The following is an 18,231-nucleotide window of genomic DNA, read 5'->3' on the forward strand; positions in this document are numbered from 1 at the left end:
GCGCCTTGGAAGGCAGGGCACTTCTGTGAGACCCTGGGACCATGCCTTGTCACCAGCGCCGGTGCTTGGCTGAGACGGGTCTTTCCTCTCCCTGAGGAGGCCGCAACTCCCCGGGCAGTGGGCGGGGAGTCCTGCTAGCTGCCTGCCCGTGAGGGCACCAGGGTTTGAGAGTGAGGCCGAAGGAGCCCCGGGGAGCCACAGCAAGGGCTGCCTCCCTCTGCCTGAGCGCCGAGGGGCCGGCCCTGCAGGCCTGAGCAGCGCTGGTGGGAAGGGTGGCGTGAAGATGGGCTGCCCTCGCCCCGTTCCTGGCTCGCTTGGCCGAGCCCTGCCACCCCATCCCCAGAAACGTAGGCTTTCCTTTGCTCAGCTGAGGAGACTGAGGCCCCAAGAGAGGAAGGGACTTCCCTTGGTCACCCCTGGCTCTGAGCCAGCCTCACTGTCAGGGCTGCAGGTCCCAGAGGTGGTGTTTACCTGCCCAGCCCCAGGTGGACTCAGCCCACGGGTAGAGGTCGTGAGAGGTGGGGCTGAGACCGCTGGCGGTGTCCCTGTCTCCTCAGGATATCAGCCAAGGACCTGAAGAACATGCTGTCCCAGGTCAACTACCGGGTCCCCAACATGCGCTTCCTCCGGGAGCGGCTGACGGTGAGGGCCTGCAGGCTGGCTGCAGGCGGGCAGGGAGCGTGGCCGCCCCCCGCTCTGGTGGGCCCTGACTGACGGTCCCGCTCTGTCTCTAGGACCTGGAGCAGCGCACCAGTGACATCACCTATGGGCAGTTCGCGCAGCTGTACCGCAGCCTCATGTACAGCGCCCAGAAGACGGTGCGTGAGCCCCCCCCGCCCCGCTCCCCCGCCCCGCTCGCCTTGGCCCTGCTGCCCTGCTTGGGGGTTCCAGGGTGCCAGGCCTCCGGTGCTTCTCTCTGTGAGGCCTGTCCCTTTGTGTTGCCCCAGCCTTTCTTCCCGAAGGGGTCTCCCCGGGTTCTCATGCTGACCCGGTTCTATCTCCTGCAGATGGACCTTCCCTTCCTGGAAGCCAGCGCCCTGAGGTTTGGTCTGAAGTGGGGAGGTGGGCTTCTCCCCAGACCCCCCCCCGTCCCTCCCTTGGTTGATGCCCTGGGCCGGAGGGAGACCGAGGAGAGTGGGGGTGGGGGGCCCTCCTGGACCTGCCCAGGAGCTGGGCACCACCTTCCGAAAGGCCCCCCATTGTCCGTGGTCCATGCGAGCCAGCTGGCCGCCAGGCACTTCCCTTCTGTCCTGCAGGGCGGGGGAGCGGCCGGAGCTGTGCCGGGTATCCCTTCCTGAGTTCCAGCAGTTCCTCCTCGAGTACCAGGGGGTAGGACTGGGCTGGGCTTGGGCCGGGGTGCCGGCTGGGGGTCTGGGCTCACCAGCGGCTGGAGGCTTCTCACGTGCCCCCATCCCCTACCCCACCAGGAGCTGTGGGCGGTGGACCGGCTCCAGGTGCAGGAGTTCATGCTCAGCTTCCTCCGAGACCCCTTGCGAGAGATCGAGGAGCCTTACTTCTTCCTGGACGAGGTCTGCCGTGCCCCCCGCCTTGACTGACCCCCTTCCTGTGCCAGCTGGTGCTGTGGTGCAGGGCAGGGACTCATCTTCTCTTCTCTCTGCCTTTGTTCCCGGGCAGTTTGTCACCTTCCTGTTCTCCAAAGAGAACAGCATATGGAACTCGCAGCTGGATGCGGTGTGCCCCGACACCATGAACAACCCCCTGTCCCACTACTGGATCTCTTCTTCACACAACACGTGAGTGGTGCCCTGGGCCCCTGGCTCGACCTCGGGAGGTGGGGCTTGCCTGACACCCCACCCCCCGCCTCCCTGTCCAGGTACCTGACCGGGGACCAGTTCTCCAGCGAGTCCTCCCTGGAAGCCTACGCTCGCTGCCTGCGGATGGGCTGCCGCTGCATCGAGTGTGCGTGGGGGCCTGGGGCAGTGGGGCCGGGGCGGGTGGGGAGATGGGGGGTGGAGGCTGCCCGCTTGACTGTTGTCGCCTTGCTCCCCAGTGGACTGCTGGGACGGCCCGGACGGGATGCCGGTCATTTACCACGGACACACTCTGACCACCAAGATCAAGTTCTCAGACGTCCTGCACACCATCAAGGAGCACGCCTTTGTGGCCTCAGAGTGAGTGGCCGGGGCTCAGCTCCACCTCTCCTGGGTCCCTGTGAAAGCCCCCCAGCCCCTGGCCCTGCCTTCCACCTCCTGCCAGCTGCTAGAGCCCTTGCTGCCCGAGCTGCTCACTTCCTGCACCCTTGGCCTGCCTGCCTGCTCCATGGGCCCTGGTCCTCAGCCTGTGGAACACACTCAAGCTCTTCATCTTCAGAGATCACTTCTGTAGCCCTGGGCCTGCGAGGTTGTCCTGCCAGCCCCTTTGCTATCACAACCCAGAGAATTGTCTGTGCTCCGCGTGTGTCACTCTGCAGTTCCTATTGTTTCCCCAGACTGTGGTCACTAGCCTCTCCCACCTCATTGAGGGTATCTCCAGGGGCCCCCAGTAGCTAAATTTGGAGGCTGCTCATCACCGCTCCTGACCTGGGTGTAGGATGTCCCTCCTCACTGCCGGGGCAGCTCCTTGAAGGGACCAACTTTGGGGATGCCTGTCTGCGGCAGTCCCAGTTGGCCTGGGTTTCTGCTGCACCCATAAGTTCCACCTCTTCTCTGGGGTGGCTGCCCTCTAGAGAGGACCTCAGGCCTAGGTCCCTGACATCTCACTCTGGGAGGGCCTGAACTGTGACCCCTGGGAATCACGATGTCTCCTGTGTTACACGCTGTTCCCCTGCCCTGCAGGTACCCGGTCATCCTGTCCATCGAGGACCACTGCAGCATTGCCCAGCAGAGGAACATGGCCCAGTATTTCAAGAAGGTGCTCGGGGACACACTCCTCACCAAGCCCGTGGACATCGCGGCCGATGGGCTCCCCTCCCCCAACCAGCTCAAGAGGAAGATCCTTATCAAGGTAGATCTGCGGGGGAGCCCCACGCCTTTGCTTCAGTGGTGGGTCCAGACCTGGGGGAGGAAGTGGGGGCCTGAGATGGCAGTCCTGGCCTATTGCCCACAGCACAAGAAGTTGGCTGAGGGCAGTGCCTATGAGGAAGTGCCTACATCGGTGATGTACTCTGAGAATGACATCAGCAACTCCATCAAGAACGGCATCCTCTACCTGGAAGACCCTGTGAACCATGTGAGCACTGGGTCGGGCTAGGCTGGTGGGGCGGCCACGCAGAGGACACTGTCACAGGCCCCACACCTGTCTCTTCTAGGAGTGGTACCCCCACTACTTCGTTCTGACCAGCAGCAAGATCTACTACTCGGAGGAGACCAGCAGCGACCAGGGCAATGAGGACGAGGAGGAGCCCAAGGAGGTGAGGGGCTGGCCCAGGGCTGGGGTCCGGGCTGGGGTCAGGGTCACCGAGCGTCTCTGCTGTCGCTCTCCACCTTGCAGGCCAGCGGCAGCACAGAGCTGCACTCCAACGAGAAGTGGTTCCACGGGAAGCTCGGGGCGGGCCGGGACGGGCGGCACATCGCAGAGCGCCTGCTCACCGAGTACTGCATCGAGACCGGGGCCCCCGATGGCTCCTTCCTTGTGCGCGAGAGCGAGACCTTCGTGGGCGACTACACTCTGTCCTTCTGGTAACCCTCCCGGCACATGCACACGTGGATCCGGCACCACCAGGGGCGCCGTGGGTCCCGGGCACACGCAGGCACACGTGTACACGTGCAGATGCGTGTGGTCAGTGTGGGGCCCCTGCAGGGCCGCCCTGACCTGAGCCATCCTTGAGCGCCTCCTCCTGGAGACCTGGCGCCCTCCGGTGGGTGGCACGTGGGGTGCCGCCCCGCCTGCTGCTCATGGCCTTCCCGTCCCCTCAGGCGGAACGGCAAAGTCCAGCACTGCCGGATCCACTCCCGGCAGGACGCGGGCACCCCCAAGTTCTTCCTCACGGACAACCTCGTCTTCGACTCCCTCTATGACCTCATCACGCACTACCAGCAGGTGCCCCTGCGCTGCAACGAATTTGAGATGCGCCTTTCAGAGCCGGTCCCGCAGACCAATGCACATGAGAGCAAAGAGTGAGGGATGGGCCGGGGGCGTGGACCTGGGGTTGCGGGAAGGGCCCAGGGGCGGCTCAGGGCTGACTTAGATTGTCCGTCCTCAGGTGGTACCACGCCAGCCTGACCAGAGCGCAGGCTGAGCACATGCTGATGCGTGTCCCCCGGGACGGGGCCTTCCTGGTGCGGAAACGGAACGAGCCCAACTCCTATGCCATCTCCTTCCGGTGAGGAGGTAGCCCTGGGGGGCTGGAGGCGGTGCAGGGCACCCCTGGTCCCCGCCCACTGACCCCATGTGGCTCCTCTGTCTCCGTCAAGGGCTGAGGGCAAGATCAAGCACTGCCGCGTCCAACAGGAGGGCCAGACTGTGATGCTGGGTAACTCAGAGTTTGACAGCCTTGTCGACCTCGTCAGCTACTACGAGAAGCACCCACTGTACCGCAAGATGAAGCTGCGCTACCCCATCAATGAGGAGGCTTTGGAGAAGATTGGCACAGCTGTGAGCGCCTAAGGGCGAGGGGCAGGGCATAGGAGACCCGCTGGCCCTCCTGAAACTGCCAGGCTCACCGCCAGGCAGGCCAGCACCCAGCAGTTCTGGGGTGGATGCAAGGGACAGAGGCAGCCCGCCTGCTGCTAGGGGGCCAGCCAGCCCAGCGGAGAGCCAGGGAGGCGTCCCGGAGGGAGGGCCTCTGTTTGTGTCTGTAAGGCGGGGACGGTTGGGTGGGTAAGGAGGTGGGGAACGGGTTTGAGCAGAACTGTCCCTATGGGCTGGGGGGTGGGGTGGGGAGGTCCCAGAGTTCACTCAGGTAGAGGGTCCACCCTGGGCTGGGAGCAAGGCAGGGGCTCGTAGGCTACAGTGGTGTGTTTGAGGAGGGCAGAGCCGCTGGGGAAGCCAGCGTGAAGGCAGGCTGTGGTGCGGCGGCCACCCGGACCCTGGGTCAGGATCACGGCCGCAGCGAGGACAGTGGGGCCCCGGACAGAACGTCCACTCGAGACTCTTGTCCTCAGTGGGCCCAGGTGGCTTGGACGAGGGCTGCCCACTGGGGCTGGGGTCTGAGAGGAGGTGGGGGTGGAGGCGGCTTCAGGAGTGGCGTGATCTCAGAGTCGTGGACTGAGTGGCCAAGATAAGAGTGAGGAGAGAGGAGGGGTGATCTAGGCCCCTGAGGATGGGGACCCTGGCGGACCAGGTGTGTGAAAGGGCGGATGGGCGGCCTGGGGAGGAGGGGACATGGAAGCCAGCAGCTGCTTTCACCTCTGGGTGTTAACACGGCTCGTCCTGTCCCGTTTCCAGGAGCCTGACTACGGCGCGCTATATGAGGGCCGCAACCCTGGCTTCTACGTGGAAGCAAACCCCATGCCCACGTTCAAGGTACAGCTTTGGGCTCTAGGCTCAGGAAGCTGGGGAGGGTCCCCAGCTGTGGGGTGCAGGGCGGCCTGCGGTCTTTGTGCAGAAGTGGTATTTGTGGTTTTCCGAGGCCCAAGAGGTGTTGTGTATGTGTGGTTGGTATGTGACCACAGCTCTCCCGGGGCTGACCCCAGCCACTGTCCCAGGGGTCAGCACTGACCCTTCCAGACACCTCCCCAGGGTGACCCCCGTTTCCTCCCTGGTGACAGCAGGTGGGGGGTGGGGCACACTGGCTACACTGAGCTTCGTCAGACAGGCAGATCTTCCTCTTTGGGGCTTTGTTTCTAAGGGGTGCGGAGCTGGGCCCTTTTCCTCCTCATTTTTCCTGAGCAGCAGGGAGCCTGGGACAAGATTCCTTCCCCTACTTTGGGGATGCGGAATGATGGGGTCCCAGCCATACCCCGAGCCATCCTAGTCCCAGAGGAGGCGCTCAGCACCTCCCATCCCAGCTTCCCGGTCTGACTCCTGGGGCCCAGGGTGGGGGCTTGCGAGGTCCCCCCGAACCCAAAGGAGCTTCCCTCCAGAAGCCCTGGCTCACCCGTCCCCTTTGCCCTGGCGCCTCCCGCAGGCCCTGGGGAGGGCGGTCACGAGGGCTGGTGCACGTGCAGCCGTGGGTGGGTGGGAGAGGAGGAGTGGGCAGCCTGTCCACTGGACCAGGGCTTCTCTCCCACAGTGCGCTGTCAAAGCTCTCTTCGACTACAAGGCACAGCGGGAGGATGAGCTGACGTTCACCAAGAGCGCCATTATCCAGAACGTGGAGAAGCAGGAGGGAGGCTGGTGAGCCCCCGAGAGCCCCTGGTGCGGGCCAGGCGTCCTGGGCGCCGGCTGCATGCGAGGGGAGTGCGAGGGGAGTGCGGGAGGCACAGGCCCATGTGGGCCCCGATGCACCTGCAAGGCTGCCTCCTCTCGGGAGTTTGGGGTGGTCCCTGGGGGGTCAGCACCCTGTGGCTTCCACAGGTGGCGGGGTGACTACGGTGGGAAGAAGCAGCTATGGTTCCCTTCAAACTACGTGGAGGAGATGGTCAGCCCGGCGGCCCTGGAGCCCGAGAGGGAGGTGAGACCAGGGTGGCGTTGGTGGGAGAGGATTCCTGGGTCCACCCCCCACACAGTGTCCACGTGCCTGCACGTGCACAGTGCTCCCGTGTGTGGTCCCGTCACCACGTGCAGGCCGCAGTCATGAACATGGGCCGCACGCTTGTGGTCTCGTGTTCGTCTGTCGGGTGTATTTCTCGCATGCACACAGCCGTCCCCTCGTGTGCACACAGCAGACTTGCTGACTCGGTGGGCTTTGCCTCCCACAGCACTTGGACGAGAACAGCCCCCTCGGGGACTTGCTGCGGGGGGTCCTGGACGTGCCGGCTTGTCAGATAGGTGAGCCCCCAGCCCTTTCTCTGCCCCTCAGGGCCGGGCTGTCCCTGGTGGCTCTCCATGCCCGGAGGGAGGAAGCTGACGGTTGGACCCCCACAGGCTGCCCTCATTCTGAGCTCTCCCAACTCCTCATCCCCCGCCCCCCGGCTCTGAGGCCTGCGTGCTCGCCCTGTGCAGATGCTGGGAATGATGCTGCTGGCGAGCTGAAGTCCACGGTCCTGGTGGGCTGGTCCTTGGCTGAGACAGGCTTAGAGATCGGGGGAGGGGCGTGTGGCCCAGAGGGGCAGGGGCTTGTCTCCGGGCTGCCACGTCCTCCACCCTGAAGAGGAAGGGAGTGAGCTCCGCCGTGCCTCGGGTGGGGCGGGGGCTCAACTCCGTGTCCCCAGCTCTCCTCTCCTCTCTCCCTCCAGCCGTCCGTCCCGAGGGCAAGAACAACCGGCTGTTCGTCTTCTCCATCAGCATGGCCTCGGCGGCACATTCGTCCCTGGACGTGGCTGCTGACTCTCAGGAGGAGCTGCAGGACTGGGTGAAGAAGATCCGGGAGGTGGCACAGACTGCGGACGCCAGGGTGAGAGCCTGCACTGGTCCTCCCGAGCCACAGGGCAGCCTCAGCCACCTGGCAGGGAGGCGTGGCACATCAAGGGTGTGTTGAGTTTGAGGTACACCCAGGACGTCCAAGTGGCTCTGCATGGTGACCAGTTGGTATCAAGGGTCGAGGAGAGAGGCTGGGTCCTGGGCTGGAAGCAAGAGTAGGTGCCCAGGGTTTAGGACGAGGTGGTACAGGTTGGGAGCAGGGCGTGACCTCCGAGGACGTGGGTGTTGAGTAAGAGAGGCTGGGCCAAGCAGGCCAGCGAGGAGGGGTGTCTGACACCAAGGGCTGCAGAGCAGACAGCAGGGCCAGAAGCTCAAAGTGCCAGTCGGAGTAGGCCATGGCCGCGGGAGGGTGCGGCTGGGTGGGATGGCAGTGGGCCTCAGGGCAGGTGGAAGGCAAGGGCGCCACCTGTGCAGGGCAGGATGGTGGAAGGACCAGCTTCTGGAGGAGAGAGGAGTGTGTGCTGGCAGGGGTGTGGGAATCCTGCCGGATGCCACCCTGGCTCGTGCACGGTGGGGTGGAGGGTCTGCGGGACGCACCGTGGCCGCTTTGGAGAAAGGACGCCCGCAGGCCAAGCTGAGAGGGCTGGGTGCAGAGGACTCAGAGCTGGGCAGGGCCTGGAAGGACCAGGCCAGAAGGATCCGGTGGTTGAAGGGGTGGATCCCGGGGTCTGGGCTGCGGAGGGAAGGACGAGCTCAAGAACAGGAGCTGCTTCTGGAAGGAAGCGGGCCTCCATGGGTCAGAGGGCCACACAGGGCGCTAGTGAGGGATGTGCTGGGGCTGAAGTCTGGCCTTGGCAGGTAGGTGGTTGTGTTGAGAAAGGAGAACTGCAGAGTGAGGGGTAAGGCTTCAGGGCCAGGGGCTGGAGGGGTGGTGCTGAGGACCCAGAGGCCTGTGCCCACGCTCCCAGTGCAGTCAGTGCCCAAGGCAGGCCCAGTGCTGAGTGAGGACAGAGCGTCCCTGGGGCGCAGCCAGGCCAGTGCCCTGGAGTGTCACTGGGGCACAGGTGGTGTGAGGATCCCAGCCTCTGAAGTCTGGGAGGGTGTGTGTCCTCAGGACGGTTTCTGGGGTGAGGCTGAGGACAGACGGGGTCTGGAAGGTGTGGGTGGGCGTGCCCAAGGTGGCCGGGGGCTTCTCTCCCTGGGGGGCTCTCACCTGGCTCAGGGCCCATGTGTCCCCAGCTCACCGAGGGGAAGATGATGGAGCGGAGGAAGAAGATCGCCTTGGAGCTCTCGGAGCTCGTTGTCTACTGCCGGCCTGTCCCCTTCGACGAAGAGAGTAAGGGTCCGGCCTGGGGCGGGGGGGGTCCGGCCTGGGGCGGGAGGGGTCCGACCCCCGCGGCACCTGGGCGGACAGACTCTTAAGCGCGCTCCCTGTTGGGCCCAGAGATCGGCACCGAACGCGCCTGCTACCGTGACATGTCGTCCTTCCCGGAGACTAAGGCCGAGAAGTACGTGAACAAGGCCAAAGGCAAGAAGTTCCTCCAGTACAACCGCCTGCAGCTCTCCCGCATCTACCCCAAGGGCCAGCGGCTGGACTCCTCCAATTACGACCCCTTGCCCATGTGGATCTGTGGCAGCCAGCTTGTGGCCCTCAACTTCCAGACCCCAGGTGAGGTGGCGGCCAGGGGTAGGGTCCCGCCAGGCACCGGGGCTGAAGCCCACCGTAACCCGCTCTTGCAGACAAGCCCATGCAGATGAACCAGGCCCTGTTCCTGGCTGGCGGACACTGTGGCTACGTGCTGCAGCCGAGCGTCATGCGTGACGAGGCCTTCGACCCCTTTGACAAGAGCAGCCTCCGCGGGCTGGAGCCGTGCGCCATCTGCATCGAGGTAGGAAGGGGGCGCTGTGCCGGGCTGGCTCCAGGCGTCAGGGCCGGGGGGCTGGCTAACGCGACATGGGAGGGGTGCCATGGGAGGGGTGCCGGACTGTCCTGGAAGTCGAGGGAGATGAAGCCGTCCTCTGAGGTGGGTGTGGGGCTTCAGGCCTGCACCAGGGGACTGGGCTCAGTGTGGCCAGTTCTTGGCGCTCAGGAGTTAGGCTGTCCAGTAAGACCAAGCCGTGGATAGCCACTGCCTGGCAGGAGTGGGCAGAAAGAGGCAGGGAGCTGGTGCCCCCACCACAGGAACCAGCTCTATGGCGCTTGCTAGAATGGGGGCTTGAGCAGCAGTGAGCCCCCATGCCCCTCCTCTCGAGGCCCCGGGGAGCAGCTCTGATGCAGGTGACTTAGTGCTGGGGGTTGTAGGGGGTGTGGGTCTTGAAGGAAAAGTGAGGACAGAGTGGGGGTGACCATGTTTTTTTCCCAGAGAGTTCTACTTTTTTGTCTCAGGGGGGAAGTAATTTAAACATTTCCGTGTTAAAACAGACGTGGATTTCACGTAGGTTAGATTGCAAAAACTCACACGGTAGTTTTGATGCAAGCAAAAACTTCTCCAAGTGAACTTGTGCTGCAGCAGCTGCTCTTAGGCCCCGACGATGGGGGACTTCTGGGCAGTGTCCTGGGGGCCCAGCAGAGGGCGCACTGCCTCCACCGCTCAGTGGGGACTGGGTGTGAGTCGGAAGGACCAGCCCAGGCCCATCCTCGCCTGCCTTACAGGTGCTGGGGGCCCGGCACCTGCCGAAGAATGGCCGAGGCATCGTGTGTCCTTTTGTGGAGATCGAGGTGGCCGGAGCCGAGTATGACAGCATCAAGCAGAAGACGGAGTTTGTGGGTATGTCTCCCCTCCCCATGCCCCTCCTCACCCCACCGGGCACGTCAGACCCCCTACATCTGTGCCTTCATCCTCCCAGCAATGGCCTGAGGCCTTCTGCCCTTGCTTTCACAGTGGACAATGGACTGAACCCCATGTGGCCGGCCAAGCCCTTCCACTTCCAAATCAGTAACCCTGAGTTTGCCTTCCTGCGCTTCGTGGTCTATGAGGAGGATATGTTTAGTGACCAGAACTTCCTGGCTCAAGCTACTTTCCCGGTGAAGGGTCTGAAGACAGGTGAGGCCTTTCCTCCACACCGTGCCCCCCGCGATCTGGCTCGGTGGTGGGGCGGCTTGCCGGCCATCCCCTGGGCTAAGGGCCGAGCTTTCCCCCCCCAGGATACAGAGCGGTGCCTCTGAAGAACAACTACAGTGAGGACCTGGAGCTGGCCTCTCTGCTCGTCAAGATCGACGTGTTCCCTGCCAAGGTACCCGCGGGCAGGCGGGCGGGCAGGCAGGCAGGGTGGCGCTGGGGCCAGGCAGCTGATGAGCCCTGTGTCCTGCCGAAGCAGGAGAACGGCGACCTCAGCCCCTTTGGGGGCGCGTCCCTGCGGGAGCGGAGCTGCGACGCCTCGGGCCCGTTGTTCCATGGCCGGGCCCGAGAGGGCTCCTTCGAAGCTCGCTATCAGCAGCCCTTTGAGGACTTCCGCATCTCCCAGGAGCATCTCGCAGACCATTTTGACAGTCGGGATCGAAGGTGAGGGGTGGGGGCGAGGTGGCCTGGAGGAGGGGTCCTGAGAGGCTGAGGGGGTGGCTGGCCGCCCTCGGTTCCCCTTGCCTGTCCCCCTGGGCCTCGACCCGCTGCCCGTCAGGACGCTCTTCCCTCCTGTCTAGGGCCCCGCGCAGGACTCGGGTCAATGGAGACAACCGCCTCTAGCCGTGCCCCAGCCTCGCGGAGAGCAGCAGGTGCCGTGCCGCGCACGGAGGGAGGGCCATGGACTGGGTTCCAGGGAAGCGGCCTACGGGGCCACCCTTCCTGGCCTTGCTGCCTGGAGCCCAGATTCCAGCCGTGGACGCTAGACGAAAAACACGCCATTAATGAGATGTATTCCTATTTTGGGCCTCCACGCCCCAGCTCTGGGTGAAGGCAAAAAACTGTACTGTCTGGCCTTTAAGCACACACACCTGGCCCTGCCTTCTGGAGATGGAGCCTTTCATCTTAGGACCACCACGGCCGCTGCCTCTCGGGGAGAGAGGTTGCCTCAGCCGGCGGCACAGGAGGCTCTGAAGGGCTGCTGACATTCTTGAGAGGAGCGGAGCAGCAGCAGCCTTGCTGGGCTCAGGAGTCAACGTTTACACAGTCCTGCAGCTTTAAACCCCAGCCAGGCAGGGAGGGAGGGGAGGTGTCCTGGAGCCCGGGCGGAGGAGCACAGGGCCTGCCCGGAGAGGAGGGCACAGCACAAGGGCACACTGCCCACAACCAGGAGCACCACCCACCTGACCGACACAGGGCCTCGTGTGCAGGGTAGCAGTATTGGGCAGCCGAGCCGTAAGGGGCCCGCAGAGGAGGCCGAGGTGGCCCAGGGTGCCACCTGGAACAGGGAGAGCGACAGCGTGTCGCAGGGCCACAGCTGCAGTGCCTTGGGGCCATGGGAGGACAGCGGCCCCCAGGGCATCCACTGGGCCGCGGTGCCCCCTGCCTGCAGCCTGGGCACAAGCCTGAAGGACCTGCTCACCAGGGAGGACGTGTTTGTGGGCACTGGGTGCGCTGGGCGGCAGGCGGCTCCTCCCACGTTGTCAGTGAGGACGTGCTTGAGTTTACGCCACGGCCCCCCGAGAGCCAGAGCAAGATGTCAGCTGGGTCAGGACTGATGGGCACCTGTGGGCCCGGAGTGGAAAGGCCAGTCCCCATGGCAGAGGTCCAGCTGGGCACTGGCCGCCATGCGTTCAGGAAACGCCCTCACACAAGGAACGCGTCCTCCTGCAGCAGCTCAGCAGGCCAGCCACGAGTCCTGAATCAGAGTGAAGACCACTTTCCCTGCCGTAGCGAGCGAGACACCTTGGATCGGAGCCTGCCAGACGACCCTGCAAGAGGGTGCTGTCTGGGTGATCTCAAGCGTTTGTGAAATCAATCAGATCCTGACAATGGACGGACATGATGTTGGAGTGTGGACTTGGAAAGTTTATTTTTGCACACTCTGTTTCTCACGACCTTCATTCCTTCACGTAGGATGGATAATTTTCTATGTCTTCCACTTCTGACCTGAAAGCTGCTTGGTGGGGGGATGGGATTGGGGAAGCAAAATGAATGAACTTATCTGCGCACTGTGGCAGACCTGTTATTTTTACGGATTTTACAGCTCAGTTAACAGTGTTACCTTTTTAAGATTTCTATATACTCTTCAGAAGAACCACTGAGCCGTTCAAGCCTTGTTATTATCCGATCCTAATAGTGATTCCGTTTTCTATAGCTTTTAGGATAGACAATAAATTATTTAACATTATATTAAACTTTCCATATCATGGACTGTAAACTGAAGGAAATCACGCAATTTCTCAGAAAACGTATTGATTTATTTAAACTAATTCTGAAATGGTATTTCAGAGTACCACCTCCCAGTCAGCTGTCCATAGCAAACATGTCTATATATGGTTGCCAACGTTTGGTTTATAATTTAAATGTAATAAAAATTTTAAATTTTATTGAAAAAGCTTTCCTTCTGAAAAGGACTGTAAAAAGTGGAATGACTTCTCAATGGCACCAGAATGATGTTCTGCTCTTCCTGCTGCTCAGCCTCGGTGGGCGAGGGGCGGGAGGAGAGGATGGAGCAAAGCCAGCCGGTGACGCAGGTTTCTTTAAAGGCAAAGATGACGCGGGATGCTTTCCCTCAGGAAGGAAGAAGGGATGAAGAAGCCTCTGGCCTTGCAGGGCACAGGCCACTGGTTGTTGATGGACCCTACTGCACCCGTAGCAGGTTCTGCCCAGCTGGTGGAAAGATCCAAGGAAGGCGTGGAAGGCTGGAGCTGGACAGCCCCACTTCTTAGGACGGGAGCCGGAGTCCCAGCCCGTGGGCAGGAAGGTGCCTCAGCACAGCCAGCCCTGAGCTCACGCCAACCCGCTGCTCGAACCTGGGCTTGAGGCTGGTCGTTTGCTGGCGCTGCTGCCCTCTTAAGATCTAACCACCACATAGCGTTATCCTCACGTCCTTTACCCCTTAACTTGTGAGTTCTTGCTGAGGCGCAGAAACACCTGCTCCTCTCCGGAGACGTGTTAACTGGGGCCGCTTGCCTGGTGATTATTCTGCAATAGAAGCAGGTGCGGAGGTTGTTTACTTCCCAGGTCCAGCAGACCTTCCCTCTGGGCTGCGAGGCAGTGTGAGGCCACCCTCCCCCAGCTCATGTGCCAAGGGTGAGGTGGTGTAGAGTGCTTCCCGCCTGCAAGCAGCGAGTCCCTTCCCAGTTCCGCAGAAATCGCTCCTTTAAAAACAAGACCCACGTAGCATTCAAGAGTAGGTTTCTGGGTTATACCCTGGTTGCCTCTAGAGCTTGGGGCCGAAATCTCTGTGCCTAGAATACGGTTTAAACGGCCCTGCCCTTCCCTTCCTGTGGCTGTTTTTGTAGTGGTCTGTGCTGGTGTGGATCAAAAATGCTGCTGTACAGAGGAGAGCCGCCTGCCTATTGGATGCATGGTGGGGATGGGCATAATACACCAGCCCAGGAAGCCTGAGATCTATCATTGAAGAGGTAAGTGTAATCAGTTCTTAAAATGGTCGTCATGTGACATATGGTCCCCGTGTGACAATGTAGGTATGCAAGTATGGTCCCTGGCTTTGGAGAGACCCAAGCTTTTGAAGACAAGCTCAAGGCAGGTTTTTTATAGAGTTAGTTCAGAGCATCCCTTTGCTGTATGACAAGTCAGACCAAGACATGCATTTCCCAAGTTCTCAGATTTGGGGCCAGTCCCAGTCCATTGCAGGCCCCTCTGAGCACCACCCACTTGCGGAACTGGGATCCCAGTTTGAGATCCTTCCAGTTGTCCCTGAACTAGATTTAGCCAAGCGCGCTGCTCAGGTTCTTGCTGTCGCCTTGGCTTTCTTCTTGGCGCTTCGTGGTCTGACTCAGAGGAGGACGTCTTACCCCTCAGACAAGAAGGTGGCAGGCGGGGATTAACACAGTCTTTCCTGACCCGTGTGCTCCCAGATTCCTGCAGGCAGGAGAAAGCATTGCTGACCAGTGACGGGACAGGTGGTGTGTGGCGGTGGCCGTAGGGTTGGGGCCGTGTGTGCTGTCCCGTGACTCCCCGCTTTCCTTTCATCCAGCAGGTCTGCTGCCTCACCAGCTCTGCTGTCGGGTGGCCCCACTGACTGGAGGAGACACGCCTCCTCTGGACTCACCTGTGACTGCCTTCGCCCTTCCCTGTAAGTTTCTTGATCCTTCTTCCTAGTAGAAAACATGGCAGCAGATTCGAGCAGATTCACAGATTGAGTTTAACCCAAATTCCTCCAGACCTGACAATCGTTGAATGACCAGGAGGCCCAGCATGTGGGTGGGGGCTGCTGGGGAGACCCCCACTTCGGGTGGAAGTGTCCTGGCCCATGGTGGGGGGTGGCCTGCTTCTCCACATGCTTGCACATAGCACCGACTGCGAGGGCAGGGGCTTTCTGCATCCGGAGCACCCCACCCACCAACCCGCCGCCCCCAGCTTTCCTGCCGGGAGTAGGCCTGAGTGGTTTCTGACCTCAGCCAGGGACACCGCCCTTGACAAGGATCTGTGGTCTTACGTGCTAAGGGCAGGGCCTCCCTCCTGACCAGGCACATCCTGAACATCATTGCCCAAGGCTGGGGCCTGGGGCTGGACACTCAACTGGCCTTTCAGCTTGAGCTCATCACCTCCCACCATTTCAGTTCTTGGGGGAAAAACAACTCTTAAGTGGCATCAGGTCACCCCACCAAAGGAGCTCGTGGAACAAAACAAGGTCACATCAGTTAAACTGATCAAGTCTGGTCTCAGCCTAAGGGCCCTCAGTGGGTCTTCCGGGGTCGGTCTGGGGTTCTGTTCCCTGCTAGAGGCCCCTGCAGCTGCCCCAGGACACCCGCAGTGACCCCTGGCCGCCCCTGCTGTTCACTCCATCCACGCAAGTGGCCAAGCCTGCAGCCACCGTGGGTTGGCTGACTGGCTTCAGGGTTCTACACTCAGCTGGTCTACCTCCTGAAGACTTGCTTTTTAGATTCCACACAAAGTTCCTTCCCTAAGACATAGTTCACCTCTGGAAGGGCCAGGTCAGGACCAGGGCCTGGGGTCCACCTGGTGTCCCTCCTTACTATCTCTCTGCCCCTGGGGCTTTTTCAAGGGTCCCTTTTTCCTTTGGCACAGGTCCTTAGGATCCCCCCCATGAGATTCAATCACCATGAACATTAGAAGTTGGACTTTAATCCTATTCCTTCAAGACCCCAGGACCTTAGGCATATTTGCCAACCTCTCCTTAGCAAATGACAAGCTTCTCAGTACTTTCCTTCCAGGAAAAGTGTCCTGTCACTGGATGCCTGACAGCTGTAGGTCTGACTCAGTTTCCCTCTGTTTAGCATCAGCCCGTGGGTGCTGCAGTCCTTTATCTAGTGACCCAGCCAGCTGGACACGGCGAGCTGGAACTTAACCGGAGCGCCCGAGGGAAACTGCCCTGCTCATCCCTCCGAGTTGCCGGTCTCACCCACACAGTAAGTCCAGAGATGTCAGTGTTCTCGGCTTTTTTTCCGATTCCCCCACAAAACAGGCCGCAGGTGAGAAATGTATTTACATTTTTATTTAGGAGCAATCAAAGATTTAAAGTACCATTTCGGCCCATTTCAAATTGTACAAGCAGTTTGGCCCTGTTCCCCTCCCTTATCCAAATCCACAGATACAAAATCTAGGAAATGTGCAATTTGCATTTTAGAAATAGCAGCATCCCCACAGGGGACCTTGTGAGGCCTGGAGACTCAGCCCAGAGGGCAGCCCCCTCCTCCTGGCCCGGCACAGCTGCCGTCCAAAGGCAAGTTCCAACTTTCTGTTAAAAACCCCTTCCCGGGGTGAGGACTCCACTTCCACCAGGCCTGGTGACAGCCGCATGCGCCTGTGCCTCCCTCGCCGGAGGCAGCGGCCCCCGGACAGACAGAACAGGGCAGTGGCCTCTTAGCACCAAGACGATGGCTTCGGCGGCGGCTCCGGGGCAGGAAGCGCACCACCAGCCAGCTGCCCCTGCCCTCCCGCCTTCCTCCTGCAGCCGCCCGCGGGGAACAAAAGGTCTGTGCTGAAGACCAGCCCGGGAGTGGGCGGCAGAAAACCAGCCACCAGGGTGGCAGACGGAACCTGCCACGCTCGGTACTCTTTGAGTCACCCGCACAGGCGGGGGTGCGGGGGGCCCTCTGTGTCTCCAACAACAACGATGGCACAGTCCGGCCCCCTGGACACGCTGAACGAAGCAGAGCTGGGGAGTGGAGCGGGAACCCACTGCTTGGGGGCGACCCCTTCACCCCTCAGCGTCACCCCGCGGTCTGCGACCAGGCTGCATCCACCCAGGGCAGCGCCGGCTCTCCACGCCACACAGGCAGCAAACCGGACGGGAGAGTTGGCGCAGCAGGACCCAGGGTGAGTGACAGTGTCCCTGAACACGGACCGCAGGACAAGCAGGCACCCTGAGAGGGGCCTGACCAGGAAGGACCAGACCGTGGGCCTGCAGCTTCCTGTACTCCGTGACTCCTGGATGGTCCACCTCCCGCTCCACTCACATTCAGACCGTTCCCTCACCAAGGGGAGGAACAGACGTTGTAAATTAGCTTCAGCTGAGATGCTCCTCACACCCCCACCCAGGGTGCAGAGTGGACTCCTGGAAGACGCGCTCTCCAGGTAAATGCCCAGACTCCCTGCAGGTCCCCGCCTGCCCCGAGAGGACGCAGGAGACACAGCCAGAGGGGCTCAGGCTGTGAAAGCGGGGGCTGAGGACAGCAGGGCAGGAACTGCACTGACTTCCCCAGTGTCCTGCAAACCAAGATAGGACTTCAGCACCTGGAGGCAACAGGAGCTGGCCCCACCCTCCTCTGCAGAGCCAGTGGCATCCACCAGCTCTGATCTCAGTCCCACTGTCGGGCTCCAGTCTGGTGCAGGCCAAGGGCTCCGTGCAGAGGAGGCCAGGTTTGCACGCCAGTCACAGGTTCTTTGGTTGAAGAACCAAAGAGCAGGCTGCCCATCCTCTCCAGGCAAGCGCTCCGTCTGCTCCTCTTCCACCCAGGTGCCGGGTCAGCCCTGAGGGGGAGCTGCGTCTGCCCTCACCCCTCTGCCCCCAAGTGTGACCAGTGCTGGGAACACAGATTCCAGCAGAAACGAATTGCACCCAAGGCCTGTGGGTTCACCTAGACCTAGAGCCGAGCAGCAAGCTCCGTGCTCCACGATCACCACTTCCATCCTCCACTCTGCATCTCTTCTGTCTGTTGCGAGGTCGCCTGTAGCCTCCCCTGCCCGTGTCACCTGGCCCCGCTGTTATGAATGGAGCATGGGACACAGCATGGTGGGAACCCCAGGCTGAAGCCCTGCTCGGGGAGGGGACTGTTGAGAGAGGGGGCTCCATTCACCCCAAGTTTTCCGGTGTTGGCGCTTCTGTGCACGCGGATGCCCTCCAGCCCCCAGGCCTGGGCGGGCAGGCAGGCAGGGAGGGTCTGTGCTCCTGGGAAAGGGAGTGAAGGCAGTGGGTGCTGGGGCACTGGAGGGGGACCAGTGGCTGAGAGGACACAGCCCGTGACTCTCTTGACCAGGGCAGCTGCTGGTTTCGGCCTGGAAGGGCTGCCCATGCTGAGCTCTTCGCGTCCAGAGGACTTTTCTCCAGCACACAGCTAAAAGCCTCAAACAGTTTAGTCGTCACACAAAAGGTGAGTCAGACCGGCACCCCGCCCCTGGGAGAGTCTAAGCATAGAAAGGTGGGGGGAAGCTTTAGGAGGAACCCAAACTCCAGGTTTTATGATTTTTTTTCCTTGGCTGGCTCTTCTCTCCTGCAAAGTGTCTTTATCCACTTGGGCTGCAACCTTTGAATGGACAAAAGCCGCTCCAGCTGGAGGATTTTGGTCCGAGAAGAGGACAGGAGGGCAAGAGGCAG

General features: G+C 61.5%; 1 protein-coding gene across 1 annotated transcript in view; it reads left to right on the forward strand.

Moving 5' to 3' along the window:
- PLCG1 (phospholipase C gamma 1) overlaps nucleotides 1-18,231 on the forward strand; it is a 42,108-nt gene that overhangs the window by 20,873 nt on the left and 3,004 nt on the right. The window contains exons 6-37 of the mRNA XM_081556914.1: nucleotides 558-642; nucleotides 735-818; nucleotides 1,008-1,042; nucleotides 1,257-1,329; nucleotides 1,428-1,529; nucleotides 1,636-1,754; nucleotides 1,835-1,920; nucleotides 2,012-2,132; nucleotides 2,796-2,964; nucleotides 3,067-3,189; nucleotides 3,269-3,370; nucleotides 3,451-3,638; nucleotides 3,876-4,076; nucleotides 4,163-4,282; nucleotides 4,374-4,554; nucleotides 5,347-5,424; nucleotides 6,134-6,237; nucleotides 6,418-6,514; nucleotides 6,762-6,831; nucleotides 7,239-7,396; nucleotides 8,602-8,698; nucleotides 8,807-9,031; nucleotides 9,103-9,251; nucleotides 10,016-10,130; nucleotides 10,245-10,406; nucleotides 10,508-10,596; nucleotides 10,681-10,865; nucleotides 11,003-13,188; nucleotides 13,730-13,852; nucleotides 14,428-14,526; nucleotides 15,692-16,991; nucleotides 17,894-18,007. Coding sequence (XP_081413040.1) covers nucleotides 558-642; nucleotides 735-818; nucleotides 1,008-1,042; nucleotides 1,257-1,329; nucleotides 1,428-1,529; nucleotides 1,636-1,754; nucleotides 1,835-1,920; nucleotides 2,012-2,132; nucleotides 2,796-2,964; nucleotides 3,067-3,189; nucleotides 3,269-3,370; nucleotides 3,451-3,638; nucleotides 3,876-4,076; nucleotides 4,163-4,282; nucleotides 4,374-4,554; nucleotides 5,347-5,424; nucleotides 6,134-6,237; nucleotides 6,418-6,514; nucleotides 6,762-6,831; nucleotides 7,239-7,396; nucleotides 8,602-8,698; nucleotides 8,807-9,031; nucleotides 9,103-9,251; nucleotides 10,016-10,130; nucleotides 10,245-10,406; nucleotides 10,508-10,596; nucleotides 10,681-10,865; nucleotides 11,003-11,045 — 3,361 coding nt within the window. The 3' untranslated portion in view covers nucleotides 11,046-13,188; nucleotides 13,730-13,852; nucleotides 14,428-14,526; nucleotides 15,692-16,991; nucleotides 17,894-18,007. The remainder of the gene's footprint in view (nucleotides 1-557; nucleotides 643-734; nucleotides 819-1,007; nucleotides 1,043-1,256; nucleotides 1,330-1,427; nucleotides 1,530-1,635; nucleotides 1,755-1,834; nucleotides 1,921-2,011; nucleotides 2,133-2,795; nucleotides 2,965-3,066; nucleotides 3,190-3,268; nucleotides 3,371-3,450; nucleotides 3,639-3,875; nucleotides 4,077-4,162; nucleotides 4,283-4,373; nucleotides 4,555-5,346; nucleotides 5,425-6,133; nucleotides 6,238-6,417; nucleotides 6,515-6,761; nucleotides 6,832-7,238; nucleotides 7,397-8,601; nucleotides 8,699-8,806; nucleotides 9,032-9,102; nucleotides 9,252-10,015; nucleotides 10,131-10,244; nucleotides 10,407-10,507; nucleotides 10,597-10,680; nucleotides 10,866-11,002; nucleotides 13,189-13,729; nucleotides 13,853-14,427; nucleotides 14,527-15,691; nucleotides 16,992-17,893; nucleotides 18,008-18,231) is intronic.

The sequence above is a fragment of the Giraffa tippelskirchi genome, chromosome 13, assembly GCF_054371585.1.
Source record: "Giraffa tippelskirchi isolate mGirTip1 chromosome 13, T2T-mGirTip1v1.2.pri, whole genome shotgun sequence".
Classification (NCBI taxonomy): Eukaryota; Metazoa; Chordata; class Mammalia; order Artiodactyla; family Giraffidae; genus Giraffa; species Giraffa tippelskirchi.